Consider the following 16,370-nt stretch of genomic DNA (forward strand, 5'->3'; position numbering starts at 1 on the left):
AGGAGATGAAAGATGAGGCAAAGGAGATGAAAGATGACCTCCAAAGAAAATCAGACTGGGAGAAGGATGACCAAAAAGCCAGGGATGAATGTCTTCCCTTTCATCCATCCATAGCACTACTGGGTTTGTACCCCAAAGAAATAATAAGGAAAAAGACTTATACAAGAATATTCATAGCTGTGCTCTTTGTAGTGGCAAAAAATTGGAAAATGAGGGGATGCCCTTCAATTGGGGAATGGTTGAACATCTGTTGGTGATGGAATACTATTGGGCCCAAAGGAATAATAAAGTGGAGGAATTCCATGGGAACTGGAATGACCTCCAGGAATTGATGCAGAGCGATGTAGTGATGTAGACTCTAATGCATACACCAACAACATGGAAATAGGTTCTGATCGAGGACACATGTAATAAATACCCAATGAAATTGTGCATTGGCTGTGGGAAGGGGAGTGGTGGGGGGAAATAATATGATTCTTATAACTAAGGAATAATGTTCTAAATTGACTAAATAAATTATTTTTTTTAAAAAAAAGGAGATAGACAATAATATTCATAGTTGCTCTTTGTGGTGGCCAAAAATTGGAAAATGAGGGGATGCCCTTCAATTGGGGAATGGGTGAAAAAATTGTGATATATGTTGGTGATGGAATACTATTGTGCTCAAAGGAATAATAAACTGGAGGAATTCCATGGAGACTGGAATAACCTCCAGGAAGTCATGCAGAGCAAAAGGAGAAGAACCAGGAAAACATTGTACACTGAGACTGATACAATCTGAGACTGTGGTACAATCGAAGGTAATGGACTTCTCCATTAGTGTCAATGCAATGTCCCTGAACAATCTGCAGGGATCTAGGAGAAAAAACACTATCCACAAGCAGAGGACAAATTGTGGGAGTAAAAACACTGGGGAAAAGCAACTGCTTGACTATAGGGGTTGAGGGGATATGATTGAGGAGAGACTCTAAATGAACACCCTAGTGCAAATACCAACAACATGGAAATGGGTTCAAATCAAGGACACATGTGATAACCAGTGGAATTGCGCGTTAGCTATGTGAGGGGTGGTGGGAGGGGGAGGAAAAGAAAATGATCTTTGTTTCCAATGAATAAGGTTTGAAAATGACCAAATAAAATAATCTTTAAAAGGAAAAAAAAGAAGATGGGAATGGATACTATCAAAGGTATATCCTATATTTGACTGTGTATGTTTTTATTTCTATAAATGTTGGATTCTCCACTGTGGGCTTTAAACTTCTTGAGTACACGACTGTCACTTGAATGAAAGCAAAAAAATAAATCACCTTAGGATTGCTTCACAGAGAAATTTCTAATTTTTAGAATCCAATATAAATTCTTTTTTTTTTATTGGTCAATTATAGCTTTTTGTTTGTTTGTTTGTTTTTTAAATTTATATTTTTTATTTTCATGTAACACACACTTCCATATTGGTCATTGTAGAGCACACTCATACATAACTAAAATCCCTAAATAAGACCAAAGATACAATACAAATTCTAATACATTATAAACATACAATAATTACTATTTAACCTAAAAAGCAAAATGCATTACTAATTTTCTGAATCTAACATTCACTATCTTCTCTCTCTCTCTCTCTCTGTCTCTCATGATCATGTCATCCTCCTCCCAATTCAACAAATTCCGGTGGCTCTCTATTGCCTACAGGTAAAATTATAAAATCCTTAGTTTGGAATTTTGAATGCTTCATAATTAAGCCCTTCCCAACTCTTCCAGTCCTCTTATACCTTACTTCCCTCTAAGTGCTCCTCTGTAGTCCAGTGACACTGGCCTCCTTCCATCTCCAAATTCTGGGTATTTTCACTGGGCTGTCCCCATGTCTGGAATTCTTTCCTCAATCACCTCTCCCTGGCTTATGTTCAAGTCTCAGCTAAAATCTCACCTTCTATAAGAAATCATTTCCCATTCACTAATGCTAGTACCTTCCCTCTGAAATTTTCTCTAATGTATTATATATCTGTATATAGTCATTTGCATATTATTTCTCCTTTAGATTGCAAATTTCTTGAGACCATGGACTATTTTTGCCTCTTTTTAAAGCTATGAGCTTGGAATAGGGTATCCCAGAAGGAGGTACTATATACTAAATACAGTAACAAGTAATAATGGTCTTTTCCAAACTCTATGCAGGCTCCTGGGAAAGGAGTAAGCTACAGAAAAAGATGAGAGAATGAGTGTGTGTACAGATGAATTCACTTGCTTCTTAATGAATCATAGGGGCTTTCTAGATTCTCTTGATCTGGGCCTTCATAATATGGCTTTGTTATTTTGTTTCAAGTCTTCTGAATGCTCAGAACATCAGGCATAGACACATTCATATTCAATACTATAGTGCACAAAAAAATGGATTTAAAGCCTAAGATATATGGATTATAGGCCATCTTCATTCATACATAGAACTGTTTTCTCCCATCAACACAGAGCCAAAAACTAAATTTGCTATATTCAGAGTATTCGGGTCTAGCAATGGGGAAAAAAAAAGATCATAAATAAGTCAACAATGACCAGAAAGCTTGCTTTTGGGTCAGATAAGAATTACAAAACTTCTGAAAAGGAATGTAATGAAATCTCTTTCTTATTATATATTCAAAGTAGACAAAAGTATTTTGTGATGTGTTTCAAAAGCAGAATCTACATAACAAAGAAATATACAAATATATTTGACTCCCTCACTAATCTTACTAATAAACATGCTTACTAAAATCCATTCCAATATCTAATGTTACCAAACAGATTTCAAGACCTTTTAAAAAGGATAGAAAAGATTATCTAGTTTTATCTGACATTATAAAGATGAAGAAACTGAGGTCCTCTAGGATGTTAAGAGGCTCACCCAAAGTCACACAATTGATAACTGGCAGAGCCAGGTGCTGCAGTTAAAAAAAAAAAAAGATACCTTACTACTACTAATAATAATTAGAACTTAATCAGTCTTCGTCTTTTTATCAGTAAAGAACTATTTTTTTCAATAATGACATGAATAAATGAATGGAAATGAAAGGAAAAACATAAATTAACTCTAGTGATGAATTTCTGTCACTGTCTTAGAAGTCAAGTAAATATATTCCTAGATGAAATAGACTTTTTAGAACTGTCAGGTTTTTAAATGTCAGAGATTTTGATTTTATGAGTTATACATTTTCCATGAAATGTTCTTAGATTTATGTTTTTGTGGGTCAAAAGGTAATGATAGCCTACCCACTCTCTGCTTTAAAAAGAGAATTTCAGATTTTTAAAGTGCAGTGTTAAAATTCAGCACTCACAGTATTTGGTACATAAGGGAGGCCATAAAATTTCTCCTGTGTTTCCTTTAAAATGTCTGTGGTTGACCTCTTTAAGGGATGCTTCCCATGGTAGATTTGATCCAAAGCTGCATAGAAGACCTAGAAAAAGAAAAACATATATTTGGCTTTGGGATATAGTTCTGACATTTAAGATGTGGTTTACCAAATTATAAAACAGCAGAATCAAAAAAGATAAATAACAGTTGAAAATGACTACCCAAATATAAATGCCAAGACATTTTCATACTAAATATAAGTAGCTGTACTTATTTACTCATGTTAATGGTTATAGTAACATTATTAGCATTCTCAAGATTAACAACTGTATACATTATAAATCCTTGAATCTTAGAATGAGTATAGTCCTCTTTATATTATATATCAAAATAAGTTTATAACCACAAGATTGGAGATTTGCCAACATTTAAGTTGTTGAAAGTGTGAGAAAACATAGAGCTACAGCTTGTGACCTTATGGGATAGAGGAAAGCCTATAAAACTTCTTCCTGTAATTTTAGTATTTTTGAAATGAGATGACTGAGTGTCCATGTACCGAGGTGACAAAATACTTAATAAAGGAAAGTGAAATGAAAGAGAAATCATGATCTAGTGTTTGGTCTTCAGAAATTAAAAAGGATTGTGACGTAACTGTTGAAGATATGGCAAAGAAAGGCAAATAGAGCAAGAGTACCTGGTATCAGAAGGCTACAAAGGAAGCAAGTACTACCTAAATGGAATTCTTACTTAATTGGATGGCCAGGAAGGAAATGACCACCTCTGAATATAGAAGCAAGGACAGGATATATATAATTAAAACAATTGAAGAGTAGAGAAAGTACATTTCCAAGAAAATTAAGTCTGATGCGTTCAGAGCTTTGTGAAACTGCACTTCAGACTTAAACTGGAACAAAAAATATATATATATTTTTTACTTAAATATCTATTAAACCTCAGAGTAGCACTAAGGCAAAGAAATAGAAAATTCTATTCTGTATTCTAAATGAAATTCTGTCATGAAAAATGTTGTGCTTGAGACCCTTATCTAGCCAAGATAGATCTGGGATTTGTAGAGAATGTGCAGCTGTTAACTTGAAAGGGAAAAGGGATTAGTTTGGATAAAATAAAAATTCTAAATAACTCCTAGCTTCTGGCTTGATCTAGATATAGGATTATAGGTCTAAACTAAATTTGAGCTTTCACCAACTAAAATGCAGACATTTCCTAAATATAAATATTGACTTTGTCTAACCATACAGCTGCAGTTCACCACAAACTTTTGATTCTCTCTTCTATACTGGGACAAAGTGGAACTAGATCTAGAGTCAGAGAACCTGGGTGCAAATCTTGGTTCTTGAATCTATAATTGTGTGATCAAGGGCAATCACTTAATACCACAGGTCCCAGTATCTTCTTCTATAACATGAAGTTTTCAGACTAGTTAAAAGCTATAATGTGGAAAATTTATCTCCCCAGAGAAGTTATAGCTCAACTGCTATAAACAGATAATGCTTTGGGACTGATCCTAGATTCCATATAGTATCTACAACTCATTTAATAGCTTCAAGAGCTATACAGTCTTATTATAATGTACTGTGCACTGTGTGTGCTTCTCTCAAACATTTGGAAGGTAAAAATGATCAATGTATAGCAGGCTTTAGAGGATAACGATGACTGTCCCTGGCCCCAGGAAGATTAAATGTTTCTGTGAGCCCACCATACTTATCAGAATACTTTTAATAGATTCATGTAAATCAACAGATTCAAAATCTAAATATAAGCCTAATACAAGAAATACATAATTAATTGAAATTAATTATGTAAATTTAAAACTTCATATACAAGTACATGGACAACATATACTTTTGAATGAGGACCTGAAAAAATACATCAAATAAAAGGAAATGAATAAAAGAAACTATAAGGTTTATGTCTATTTGGGATAATTACTCTGACTTACTATAGAAAAAAAGGATGTAATACATACCTGAAGTTGCATATCAGCTGCAGCACAGACTTTTTTGGATTCACAGAGTCGAGACACCATATTTTTTGGTAATGGCTTGAAAAAAAAATTACCAAAAGTAAAATTCATTGTACTATGTATATGCTTATAAGTCAGGATCTAAAAAGCACAACAAATAAAAAAACTGCATACTAGAAATTGGTTAAATAAATTATATTCCTCCTTAGAAATAAACTAATTATTATTGATCTGAGGAAGTCTATTTTATTCATCTAGTCCATCCAATATATGGCAGCTAGGAAGAAGTCAGGAAGACTTATCTTTGTGAATTCAAATCTGACCTCAGATACTTAATAAGCTGTGTTTAACCATGGCCAAGTCATTTAACCCTACTTGTCTCAGTTCCTAATCTGTAAAATGAGCTGGAGAAGGAAATGGCAAACCATTCCAGTATACTTTGTCAAGAAAATCTCAAATGTAGTCACAGAGTCAGACATAACTGAAATGACTGAACAACAAATTCCAAAGTACAAGCTATAGGTTTATTAATATAAATTAGTTGGCATTTATTTAACATTTCACATTATTATATCTATATAAAAGGTACTACTTTGGACAACTATGCTTAAAATTAGAAATAAATAGACCTGCAGAGTCAATTGCTGATATTTTCACAGGATATATTAAATAAATATTAAATAAAAATTTCCAAGACAACATGCTAAAGAAAAACATGTGATAGCAACCAGTAATAATACAGAACTAAGGTAGAAAAGAAGGGATGGGGGGGGGGGGATGAGTAGCATCAAAATGCCATCTCAAGATGCAGACAATGAATATCTGTTGGGAGAAGCATGAGGCCATATGTCTTGGCACAAAATACATAGCACAATGTGTAGGAATGCAGACAATTATATAGCTATGAGATTTATTTCAGGATTACTCAAGGGAGTACAAGTAAAACACATGGTCTGTTCTTCACTATTAAAAAACTAACATGTTGGCTGGGGTAGAAAAATCTCTACATATAATATACAAGAAAAATTACTGAATAATACACAGAAGTGAAAAAAGGATCAAATGAGGAGTTTGGAAGACAAAGAGGTCACTATCTAATGAATTACTACATCACAATTACATGGAAATAAAGTGGCAATGCCTTTATATGGTAGACAGGGAACATCTTTAAACTTAAACAAAGATATGCTATTTCTACATAAGTTAAATGCTAGAAAGCAGAAATGTACCAAAACTCTATGAATGGAGAGCAGTACTGTTCTCAATCTGTAGATAACATCTTCTGTTGTAAAATAACACAAATAATGGGGCATCTAAGAGGCTCAATGGATAGAGAGCCAAGCCTGGAGGCAGGAAGTTCTGTGTTCAAATCTGGACCTCAACACTTCTTAGCTTATGTGACTCTGGGCAAGCCACCTAACCCCAATTGCTTAGCCCTTACCACTCTTTTGCCTTAGAACCAGGTTCTAAGACAAGGTAACGGTTTAAAAATAAAATAATATAAATGATAGCCTAAATTTTATAGAAACTATTTCCTTTTTAGGTTGTATATAGACTATAGATTTCAAAAAGGGACGTTTGCAGGCTAAATTTTTAATATTACTATTTAAAATTCATCTTTGTGCAAGAAAAATTATTTCCCAGTCAACATATTCCTCCATAAATATTGCTTTATTGATCAGTCATGGTAATCAAATAATCCAACTCTTACTATAATGTCAAAAGTAGTAATGTCTTCTGAGTAGCACAGATGTTTTTTATTACAGGCTCCTAAACTTAAGACTCAAATTTTATAATGTGTTGAAGTGACTGCAAACTAATACAACACAACTTTCAAATACAGTCATATGTATAGTTCCTATAACAGTAAAAATATTAAAAATTTTAGTTAGGAAAAAAGATACCATAAGGAAACCTTGAGGCTATAGTTTTAAAAAATAAAAGTTTGTACCATCCACATGTACCATGTGATCCATGCCAAGCAAAAGATGAGTTAAGTGAGTAAAAATAATGTGGTTGATTCTGATTTTGAGCAATGAATAATAAAGTTCATATATAAGGTATGGTAGCTATCTAGGTTACTCTATGGTAAGCAACAGTAAAGGAGCAAAGCAGCCACCAGTCATAAAAAGAGGTGTAACTAAATAATTTTATTTTAGATAATATTCTGGCAAAGACAGTATTGTACTCATCTCTAAGGTTGTTCCCTGCACACCTAAGCATTCATTCTTCTTCCAAGAGAAACAGTCACATCACATACACCCAATAGTCAGACTATCATTGAACTTCCACCCTACAAATTAAGTGCCTGGCTTCAAATAAGCCAACTCTCTTAACTGACTAACTCAACTCAACCCAACCAGGAAGAAAAGGGTTTGAGAGGATGAATGCCCCTGACTCAAATGAACTTTCTTTGCTAGGGAGGGAAAATAACATCAACAGTGTGTGAGGCTTATCTTAAAATGAGGCTAATCAAAACACTCATAGTTAATAGTTACTCTTTAAACACTCCACTCATCAGTACCAAATGAAAAGCCAGGCAAGTCAGTGTACATAGAGATCCTCAAGTTTTCCCCATAAATTCTTCCTATATCTAAACACTGTATTAAAATTACAGAATCTAAAAACTGAGAGCTGGAAAAAGCTTTAGAGATTTTAGAATGTAATCCCCTCCTTCTAATGATAAGGAAACAGAAGTCGGAAAAGAATAAGACATTCTTATGTTCACAAAGCTAAAAAGCAACAGATCTAGGATTAGAAATCAAGTATTCCAAATTCAGTATTCTTTGTGTTTTATAACATTTGCCTAGTAAATTCCAGCATTATTATTCATTATTATCACATTACCTCTAAAGCTGTATTCTGAGGGTGGAGGAAAATGAAATGCTAAATAGTGGAACACTAAGGCTCAGGGTCTTCTCCAACTTCTTCCAGGACATAATACAAGAATACTTTGGCTCTCCAAACTCTTAATAACCCTGATGGATTTTTGAAAGTCAAACAAAAGTGGTTAACTAACTTGTGCTATTGTCATTTGTCTACTTACCTTTCAATATTCAGTTGCAGGGTATATCTAATTCTACCGCATTTTTAATCTACTTTTTTCAAGGTAGGGAATGCTACCACCCAATGACCTCCAAATTTCTTCCACAGCAATAAATGACATGTTGCTATCTCAATTGTTTTCAAATAACCCTGTTATTTTCTAATTTATAAAAAAATTTAAAGTAACATGAATCTGGTGGCATCCAAAGTACAATCATAATTATATGAATTAGAAAGATCTAATGCTTTGCCAAAACAGGAGAGCAGCCTATGTATAATCTAAAACAGTAAAATATAGTGGAAATAATACTAGACAATGAGCTAAAACAAGAGTTCTACTTTGAGTTCTGCCACTAACAAACTGTAAGATCATAAACAAGTCATTTATCCCTCTCTAGGGTCCTAGTTTCCCCATGTCTAACATGAGGGAGTTTAGACTAAAGTCCTTTCAAGCTGAAAATTCTGTGACTATCATACTAGAATACTTAATAACCAAATCAGTCTTCCATCATTTAAATAGGTACATAAATCCAGCATTCACCACAGAATATTCTTTTAAAAGATAAGAGAGCTGAGGATTGAAGTTGTCATCACTACATCATCTGAATTTGGAAGTCACACTGGTATTCTCAATGAATCAATGAATACTTTCTATAGCAGACATTTACTTTGGACATGTTTGTACTACAAATACTATCTACTCATGCTTTATTATATTTTTCTGTTTTATATATATGTATACATATATGTGTGTATTTTTATAGAGATTTTAAGGTTTAGAAAATAGGGCTTGTGGATGGATATCATTCTCACTATGCCACTTTCAATAGTACCTTGCACACTGAACCACAAAAGTATGGAAATACCTTCTTACAGGTGCCTTCTTGTACTTTGTGATATTTTAGAAGGATGACAAGGTTCAAAACAGTGCCATACACTTAACCCCAAAAGATGTTTATCTCCTAATTCACATTGTTTTAGAAAAAGATGTATTGTGGGCATGAAAATTAACAGTAGCATCTAGAACAATATTTACCAAACATATATGGTGATGGAAAATTATAGGGGTTTGAAATATATTGACAGAATCCCTAATAGCTGGTCTGTAGAATCAAAGAGTATGGGATATGCCCAGGATAAAAAGGGTATCAAGGAAGTTTTAAAGAGAAATTTAGAAAATTAAGCAATTTTCATACTGAAAATATTGTTGCACATAAATGTTGTAATATTTATAACTTCATACTTAGTATTGTAGAGGGAGAAATATGATTAGCCCAAAAATATTCTCAAAGAAGCTATACTCCTATTGTATTGTACAGAACGCTAGAGTTTAATGGAAAAGTTTGGGAAACTGGTCTAGAGCTTTTCAATATGATCTGAATAAAAATGAACATGTCTTCCTCTGCCTGTGAAATTTCATGAAGTTTTATAATTCACTCACTTCTAGAACATGCTTTCTCTCACTTTAAGAAGAATTGGTCATCAGATACTGAGTCTTTCATCTGGAGTTTCCTATCTAGACAAGACTGGTCCTGATCTTGATACCTTTCGGTGGTGCTTTAATGAATAAAATGAAATAAAATGATTATGTCAGAGTATTAAGTCTTCACATTTCAAATTTAACATAAATAGTACCACCTGAACCCCTATTACCTGAGGTTTAAAGAAAGAAAAGGTTTGAAATGAACTATTTGCTGATCCGTATATCTTTGAGACACTAACAAGATATTATTAAAATCTTTACTAAAAAATATGAAGTGATACTTTGATGATCAACAATGGTTCTGGCCCTAAATTCCTCCAGTAACCTCAGCTGGGGTCACATATTCCTCTGGCAAATTTACTCCTGTCTAAGGCTTTGGGTATCAAACTCACAGGCAGAAGAAAAAAAAGACCCCTTAAATCTTTTGACTCAGTAGTATTGCAGGAAGTTAAGTTTTTTTCTCCTCTTTTACCATATATCTGGTTCTGTTATACCTGACCATGGATACCTGGCTTCCAATTTCTAAGAGCTTTGCATTGAGCCTCTTGTACATGATGGTCCCCAAGAACAAAGGTACTGCCTTATTTTTTTGTCCCATTTCAGGTCTTTCCAGAGACTGAAGTCCTGTCTCTTGAATCCCATTCTTCTGTGGTTGGGTACCAGAAACAACTACTTGAACCTCCAAATACCAACCACCTGCCTACCTTGATATCCACCCATACTACTCTGAATCTTTCACTTTCAGCTTTTTAGAATCCTAATTCTTTTTTCAAAATTAGATACCTCAACTAAGTAAAGCTCCTAGACTTTAGCCAATCACTTGAGTGAATATTCCTAAAGTTATTACCTACATATGAGAATAATATCTATATTCAGTTAAGGTTGTCTTCTTTGATGAATACTGTGGTTAGTAGGAGGTTATGATTTTCTTAAAGCTGTGAGAAAAAAAAAGAATAGGCTGTATATAAGTCTAGTTGTCCTTCAAGACACCAAAACAGCTAGACTAATACTATAAACTAAAAATAAACAAAACAGAAAAAAAGGGAAGAAATCTCAAAAAGACACCCTAAAAGATAAAAAAAAGCAGACAGTAGTCTTGTTGTGGAGTTTTATCAAGGGATTCCTCCACCTGATAGTGTTGATTCAGTTTATGAGAAGTTTTTCTTTGCTCATTACTTTATTCTATCTGCTTTTTCCCCCCCTTTGGGGTTTCCTGAACAAAAATTATTAAGTATACCAGAAGTAGAAGATGACTTCAAAAAAGGAGGTGGGTATTAGAGTAGATCAGAAGGAAATAAAACAAGAAAAAAAGAAGAAAAGTTAATCTAACAGCAGAATATAATATTATCTACTAAACCAAGTAATCTGTTTAAAAAAACAAAAAAAAGGCATCTGTCTTTAAAATAAGGAGCAGAAAATGTATGGCTATAATTAAATCTCAGGAGAAAGAAAGCCAGGTAGGTTTTATGGAGACAACCCCTACTTAACAGCCTGGTAGAGACCTACTTCAAGGACAGTATAAGAATATGAGGGGTAAATAACTTTTTTTTAAGTGAGAATATATAAACCTAAAATAATAGAGACTTGTCAAGGGAGTTTACCTTAAGTGTCTAGATTGATTGGTGTTATTAGAAGTATAATTTAGTATATTGTAAAAAAGGAGACCTAACCATCAGAAAGTCAATGTTTATGACTGAGTTACACTCATATAGTTACTCAATAAACATTTATAAGTGTCTACTATGTCTCAGATTTTAAGTACCATAAGATGAACTTCTTTCTCTCTTTGTATCCCAGCAATTAGCACAATGCCTAGCACAAAACTGGCACTTAATAAAGGTTTATTGACTGATTTAATTTCTATGTGCCAGGCACTGTGTTAAATACTAACAATACAAAGAAGAGCAAAGATAGTTCCTGCCCTCAAGGAGCTTAGAGTCTAATGGGAAAGGTAACATGAAAACAAAGTTAGCACAAACAAATTATATGTATGATATATATATACACACACACATATACATACACACATACTAGAGTATAAATTGGAAATAATCAAATAACTAGAATTAAGGGAAGTCAGAAAGACTTCTGTAGAAGATGATATTTTAGTTGGAACTTAAAGAAATACTCAACAGTTAGATGTTAAAAAGACATTCAATAAATAATTCATGTATGTCATTAATTCAACTTAGTTCACATCTTTGATAATATAATTTGTAGCTTCTTTAATTCACTTGAGATAATTGCCATTATTTTGAATGATTAAGTGTCCAGAAAAAATAAAATTCAAGCTAAATTTAGTAGTCTTACCTAAATCAAACTAAGTTCTACAGTCCTATCATACTTTTCTACATACTGTATTCTATCTCAGCCAATGCTACTAATTCATTAAATAGATTCATTTACCAATCTACTTAGTATTCTAAGTTTAAATTCTTTATCCTTACACAAAATGTTATGAAAAGACCTTTCATTGGTTGATTACAACTACAAATGATTTTTTCATACACTATGGGGTCCTCCCCCTCTTTTTTTATTCCTAAGCTTTGTAAGGGCTTACCTATACAATAGTTATAATATAATATTATAGCTATACAATAGTTATAATAGAGTCAGAAAGTGAGGATCATAACTACGATGTGAGCCTGAGTGACTGGAAGAATGGCGATATCCTTGACAATAAGAGGAAAATGAGAACGACGGATTTTGAAAAAAAGATAATGAGTTCAGTTTTGGACATTTTAAGTCTAAGATGTCTATGGGAATTTCAGTTTAAGATATCCAGTAGGCATTTGGAGATGTGAAAGTGGTTTTGTTTTGCTCCAACAGTAGCAAAACTAATAATACTTTCTTTTCCCATTCCAAACATATAACACAGAATATGACCCAGAGTTGGAACTGAATAAATGCCAATGACTGACTAATTTTCCAAAGTATCAAACTGTAAGAAGCCCAAAGCATTTATATAAAAACAATCAGAATGGCTTAGAAGACAAAGGTTAGAAAATAGTATTATTCTCCTTTTTATAACTAAGTAAACTATGATTCTGAAAAGCTATAAAGATTTGCTGCTGCCAGGAACTAAGGGAAGCTATGAATATCTATATTCCAATCACTCACAAATTGAGAAGCAATTATGTATGTTTCTATTTACTCAGTCTCCTTCCCTAACTTGAAACATTACCAGTTACAACTGAAATATTGATGGCACAGAATTTAATCATTTGTTCTGCCAAGACGATCATGTATCTGTACCTACAAGTTGTGAGAAATTCAAGTCACTACCTCTGACATACCCCCATTTCATTTCTTTCTTTCTTTTTTTCGTTTTATTTGGTCATTTCCAAACATTATTCACTGGAAACAAAGATCATTTTCTTTTCTTCCTTCCCCTCCCTCCCACCACCTCTCCCATAGCCCATGCGCAATTCCACTGGGTATCACATGTGTTCTTGATTCAAACCCATTTCCATGTTGTTGGTATTTGCATTAGAATGTTCATTTAGAGTCTCTCCTCAGTCATATCCTCTCCACCCCTGTAGTCAAGCAGTTGCTTTTCATCCATGTTTTTTACTCCCACAGTTTATCTTCTGCTTGTAGAGAGTGTTTTTTAGATCCCTGCAGATTGTTTAGGGACACTGCATTGCCACTAATGGAGAAGTCCATTACCTTCGATTGTACCACAATGTATCAGTCTCTGTGTACAATGTTTTCCTGGTTCTGTTCCTTTCACTCTGCATCACTTCCTGGAGGTTGTTCCAGTCTCCATGGAATTCCTCCAGTTTATTATTCCTTTTAGCACAATAGTATTCCATCACCAACATATACCCCAATTTGTTCAGCCATTCCCCAATTGAAGGACGTCCCCTCATTTTCCAATTTTTGGCCACCACAAAGAGTGCAGCTATGAATATTCTTGTACAATTCTTTTTCCTTATTATCTCTTTGGGGTACAAGCCCAGCAGTGCTGGACCAAAGGGCAGACAGTCTTTTAGTGCCCTTTGGGCATAGTTCCAAATTGCCCTCCAGAATGGTTGGATTAATTCACAACTCCACCAGCAATGAATTAGTGTCCCTACTTTGCCACATTCCCTCCAGCATTCATTACTTTCCATAGCTGTTATGTTAGCCAATCTGCTAGGTGTGAGGTGATACCTCAGAGTTGTTCTGATTTGCATCTCTCTGATTATAACACTTTTTCATGTGTTTATTAATAGTTTTGATTTCTTTGGCTGAGAACTGCCTGTTCATGTCCCTTGCCCATTTATCAATTGGAGAATGGCTTAATTTTTTGTACAACTGATTTAGCTCTTTGTAAATTTGAGTAATTAAACCTTTGTCAGAGGTTTTTATGAAAATTGTTTCCCAATTTGTTGCTACCCTTCTGATTTTAGTTACATTGGTTTTGTTTGTACAAAAACTTTTTAATTTGATGTAGTCAAAATTATTTATCTTACATTTTGTGACTCTTTCTAAGTCTTGCTTGGTTTTCAAATCTTTCCCTTCCCAAAGGTCTAACAGGTATACTATTCTGTGTTCACCTAATTTACTTATAGTTTCCTTCTTTATGTTCAAGTCATTCACCCATTCTGAATTTATCTTGGTGTAGGGTGTGAGGTGTTGATCCAAACCTAATCTCTCCCACACTGTCTTCCAATTTTCCCAGCAGTTTTTAGCAAATAATGGATTTTTGTCCCAAAAGCTGGGGTCTTTGGGTTTCTCATAAACTCTCTTGCTGAGATCATTTACGCCAAGTCTATTCCACTGATCCTCCTCTCTGTCTCTTAGCCAGTACCAAATTGTTTTGATAACCACTGCTTTATAGTATAGTTTGAGATCTGGGACTGCAAGTCCTCCTTCCTTTGCATTTTTTCCTTCTTTTTGTCAGTTGATGCCCAATAGATTTGGCTCCACCCTCTTACTTTCACCCTATGTGTATCTACCTTTCTCATATGTGTTTCTTGTAGACAGCATATGGTAGGGTTTTGGACTCTAATCCACTCTGCTATTCGCTTGCATTTTATGGGTGAGTTCATTCCATTCACATTCAGAGTTATGATTACTAGCTGTGTATTTCCCAGCATTTTGATTTCTGCTCCTTTACCTGCCTTTTCTTCTTTCACTATTTCCTTCTACACCAATGTTTGCTTTTGAACAGTCCCCCTTGTTCCCACCCTTATTTTACTTCCCTTTCTACCCCCCTATAGGTGCAAATCTATTCTCTGCCCCCAATGGATTGGATTGTTTTTCCCTCTTTGAGTCACTTTCAAAGCACATAAAAGTTGAGTATTTCCTGTCTCTGACCTCTTTACCCTTCCAGTGTATTGATGTTCTCCCCCCTCCCACCATGAGCTTCTTTATGACATATAAATTTACCCCCATTTGTTTCTTTTCCCATTTCTTTTAATATTAACCTATTTTTAAGCTCTAGTTATATATATATATATATATATATACACATACTCATGCGTATGTATTTTTGCATGTATATATCTATATACCTATTTATGTCTTGTCCTTTCATCCTATACAGTTTGTTGCTGTTCCCTCTAAGTATACTTCTTTTTGCTGCCCAGCTAATAACAACAGTTTTTAAGAGTTACCAATGACCTCTTTTCTTATAGGGATACATATCATTTTAACTTATTGAGTCTCTTAAAAAATTTTTTTTGTTTTTCTTTTTTCCCCTCTTTTTTAATTACCTTTTGATGATTCTCTTGAGTTCTGTGCTTGGACATCAAATTTTCTGTTCAGGTCTGGTCTTTTCTTTACGAATTCTTGAAATTCTTCTATTTTGTTGAATGACCATACTTTCCCCTGTAAGAATATAGTCAGTTTTGCTGGGTAGTTGATTCTTGGTTGTAGACCTAGTTCCCTTGCTTTCTGGAATATCATATTCCATGCCTTTCTTTTTTTCAGTGTGGATGCAGCTAGATCCTGAGTTATCCTCACTGTGGTTCCTTGGTATCTAAATGACTTCTTCTTGGCAGCTTGTAATATCTTTTCTTTAGTCTTATAGTTCTTGAATTTGACTATAACATTCCTGGGTGTTGTCAGTTGGGGATTAAGTACAGGAGGTGATCTGTGGATTCTATGAATCTCCATTTTTCCCTCTTGTTCAAGGATTTTGGGGCAGTTTTCTTTAATAATTTCCTGTAATATAATGTCCAGGCTTTTTCTTTTGTCATGGCCTTCTGGTAGGCCAATAATTCTTAAATTATTTCTCCTTGAACGATTTTCTAAATCCTTTTTTGTGAATGAGATGCTTCATATTTTCCTCAATTTTTTCATTCTTTTGGTTTTATTTTATAGTGTCTTACTGCCTTGTGAGGTCGCTCGATTCAAGTTGTTGTATTCTGGTTCTTAAAGACTGGATTTCATCCTTAGTTTTTTGGTCTTCCTTTTCCTTTTGGTCGGATTTTCTTTGGAGGTCATCTTTCATCTTCTTCACCTCATCTTTCATCTGCTTTGCCTCATCTTTCATCTGCTTTGCCTCATTTTCCAGCTGGTTGATTTTGGCTTTCAAGACACTA

The 16,370-nt window shown here is 34.1% G+C and overlaps 1 protein-coding gene across 3 annotated transcripts in view; it reads right to left on the reverse strand.

Moving 5' to 3' along the window:
- The window catches only part of MIPEP (mitochondrial intermediate peptidase), a 189,192-nt gene that overhangs the window by 84,871 nt on the left and 87,951 nt on the right, over positions 1-16,370 (reverse strand). For all 3 annotated transcript variants that reach the window (XR_008911377.1, XM_056794692.1, XM_001375696.4), the window contains exons 15-16: positions 5,313-5,387; positions 3,309-3,428 (exon numbers count right to left, since the gene is read on the reverse strand). Coding sequence is in view for 2 of the 3 variants with exons in the window: in XM_056794692.1 (XP_056650670.1) it covers positions 3,309-3,428; positions 5,313-5,387 (195 nt within the window). In the remaining variant the exon portion in view is untranslated. The remainder of the gene's footprint in view (positions 1-3,308; positions 3,429-5,312; positions 5,388-16,370) is intronic.

The sequence above is a fragment of the Monodelphis domestica genome, chromosome 4 (assembly GCF_027887165.1).
Source record: "Monodelphis domestica isolate mMonDom1 chromosome 4, mMonDom1.pri, whole genome shotgun sequence".
Taxonomy (NCBI): Eukaryota; Metazoa; Chordata; class Mammalia; order Didelphimorphia; family Didelphidae; genus Monodelphis; species Monodelphis domestica.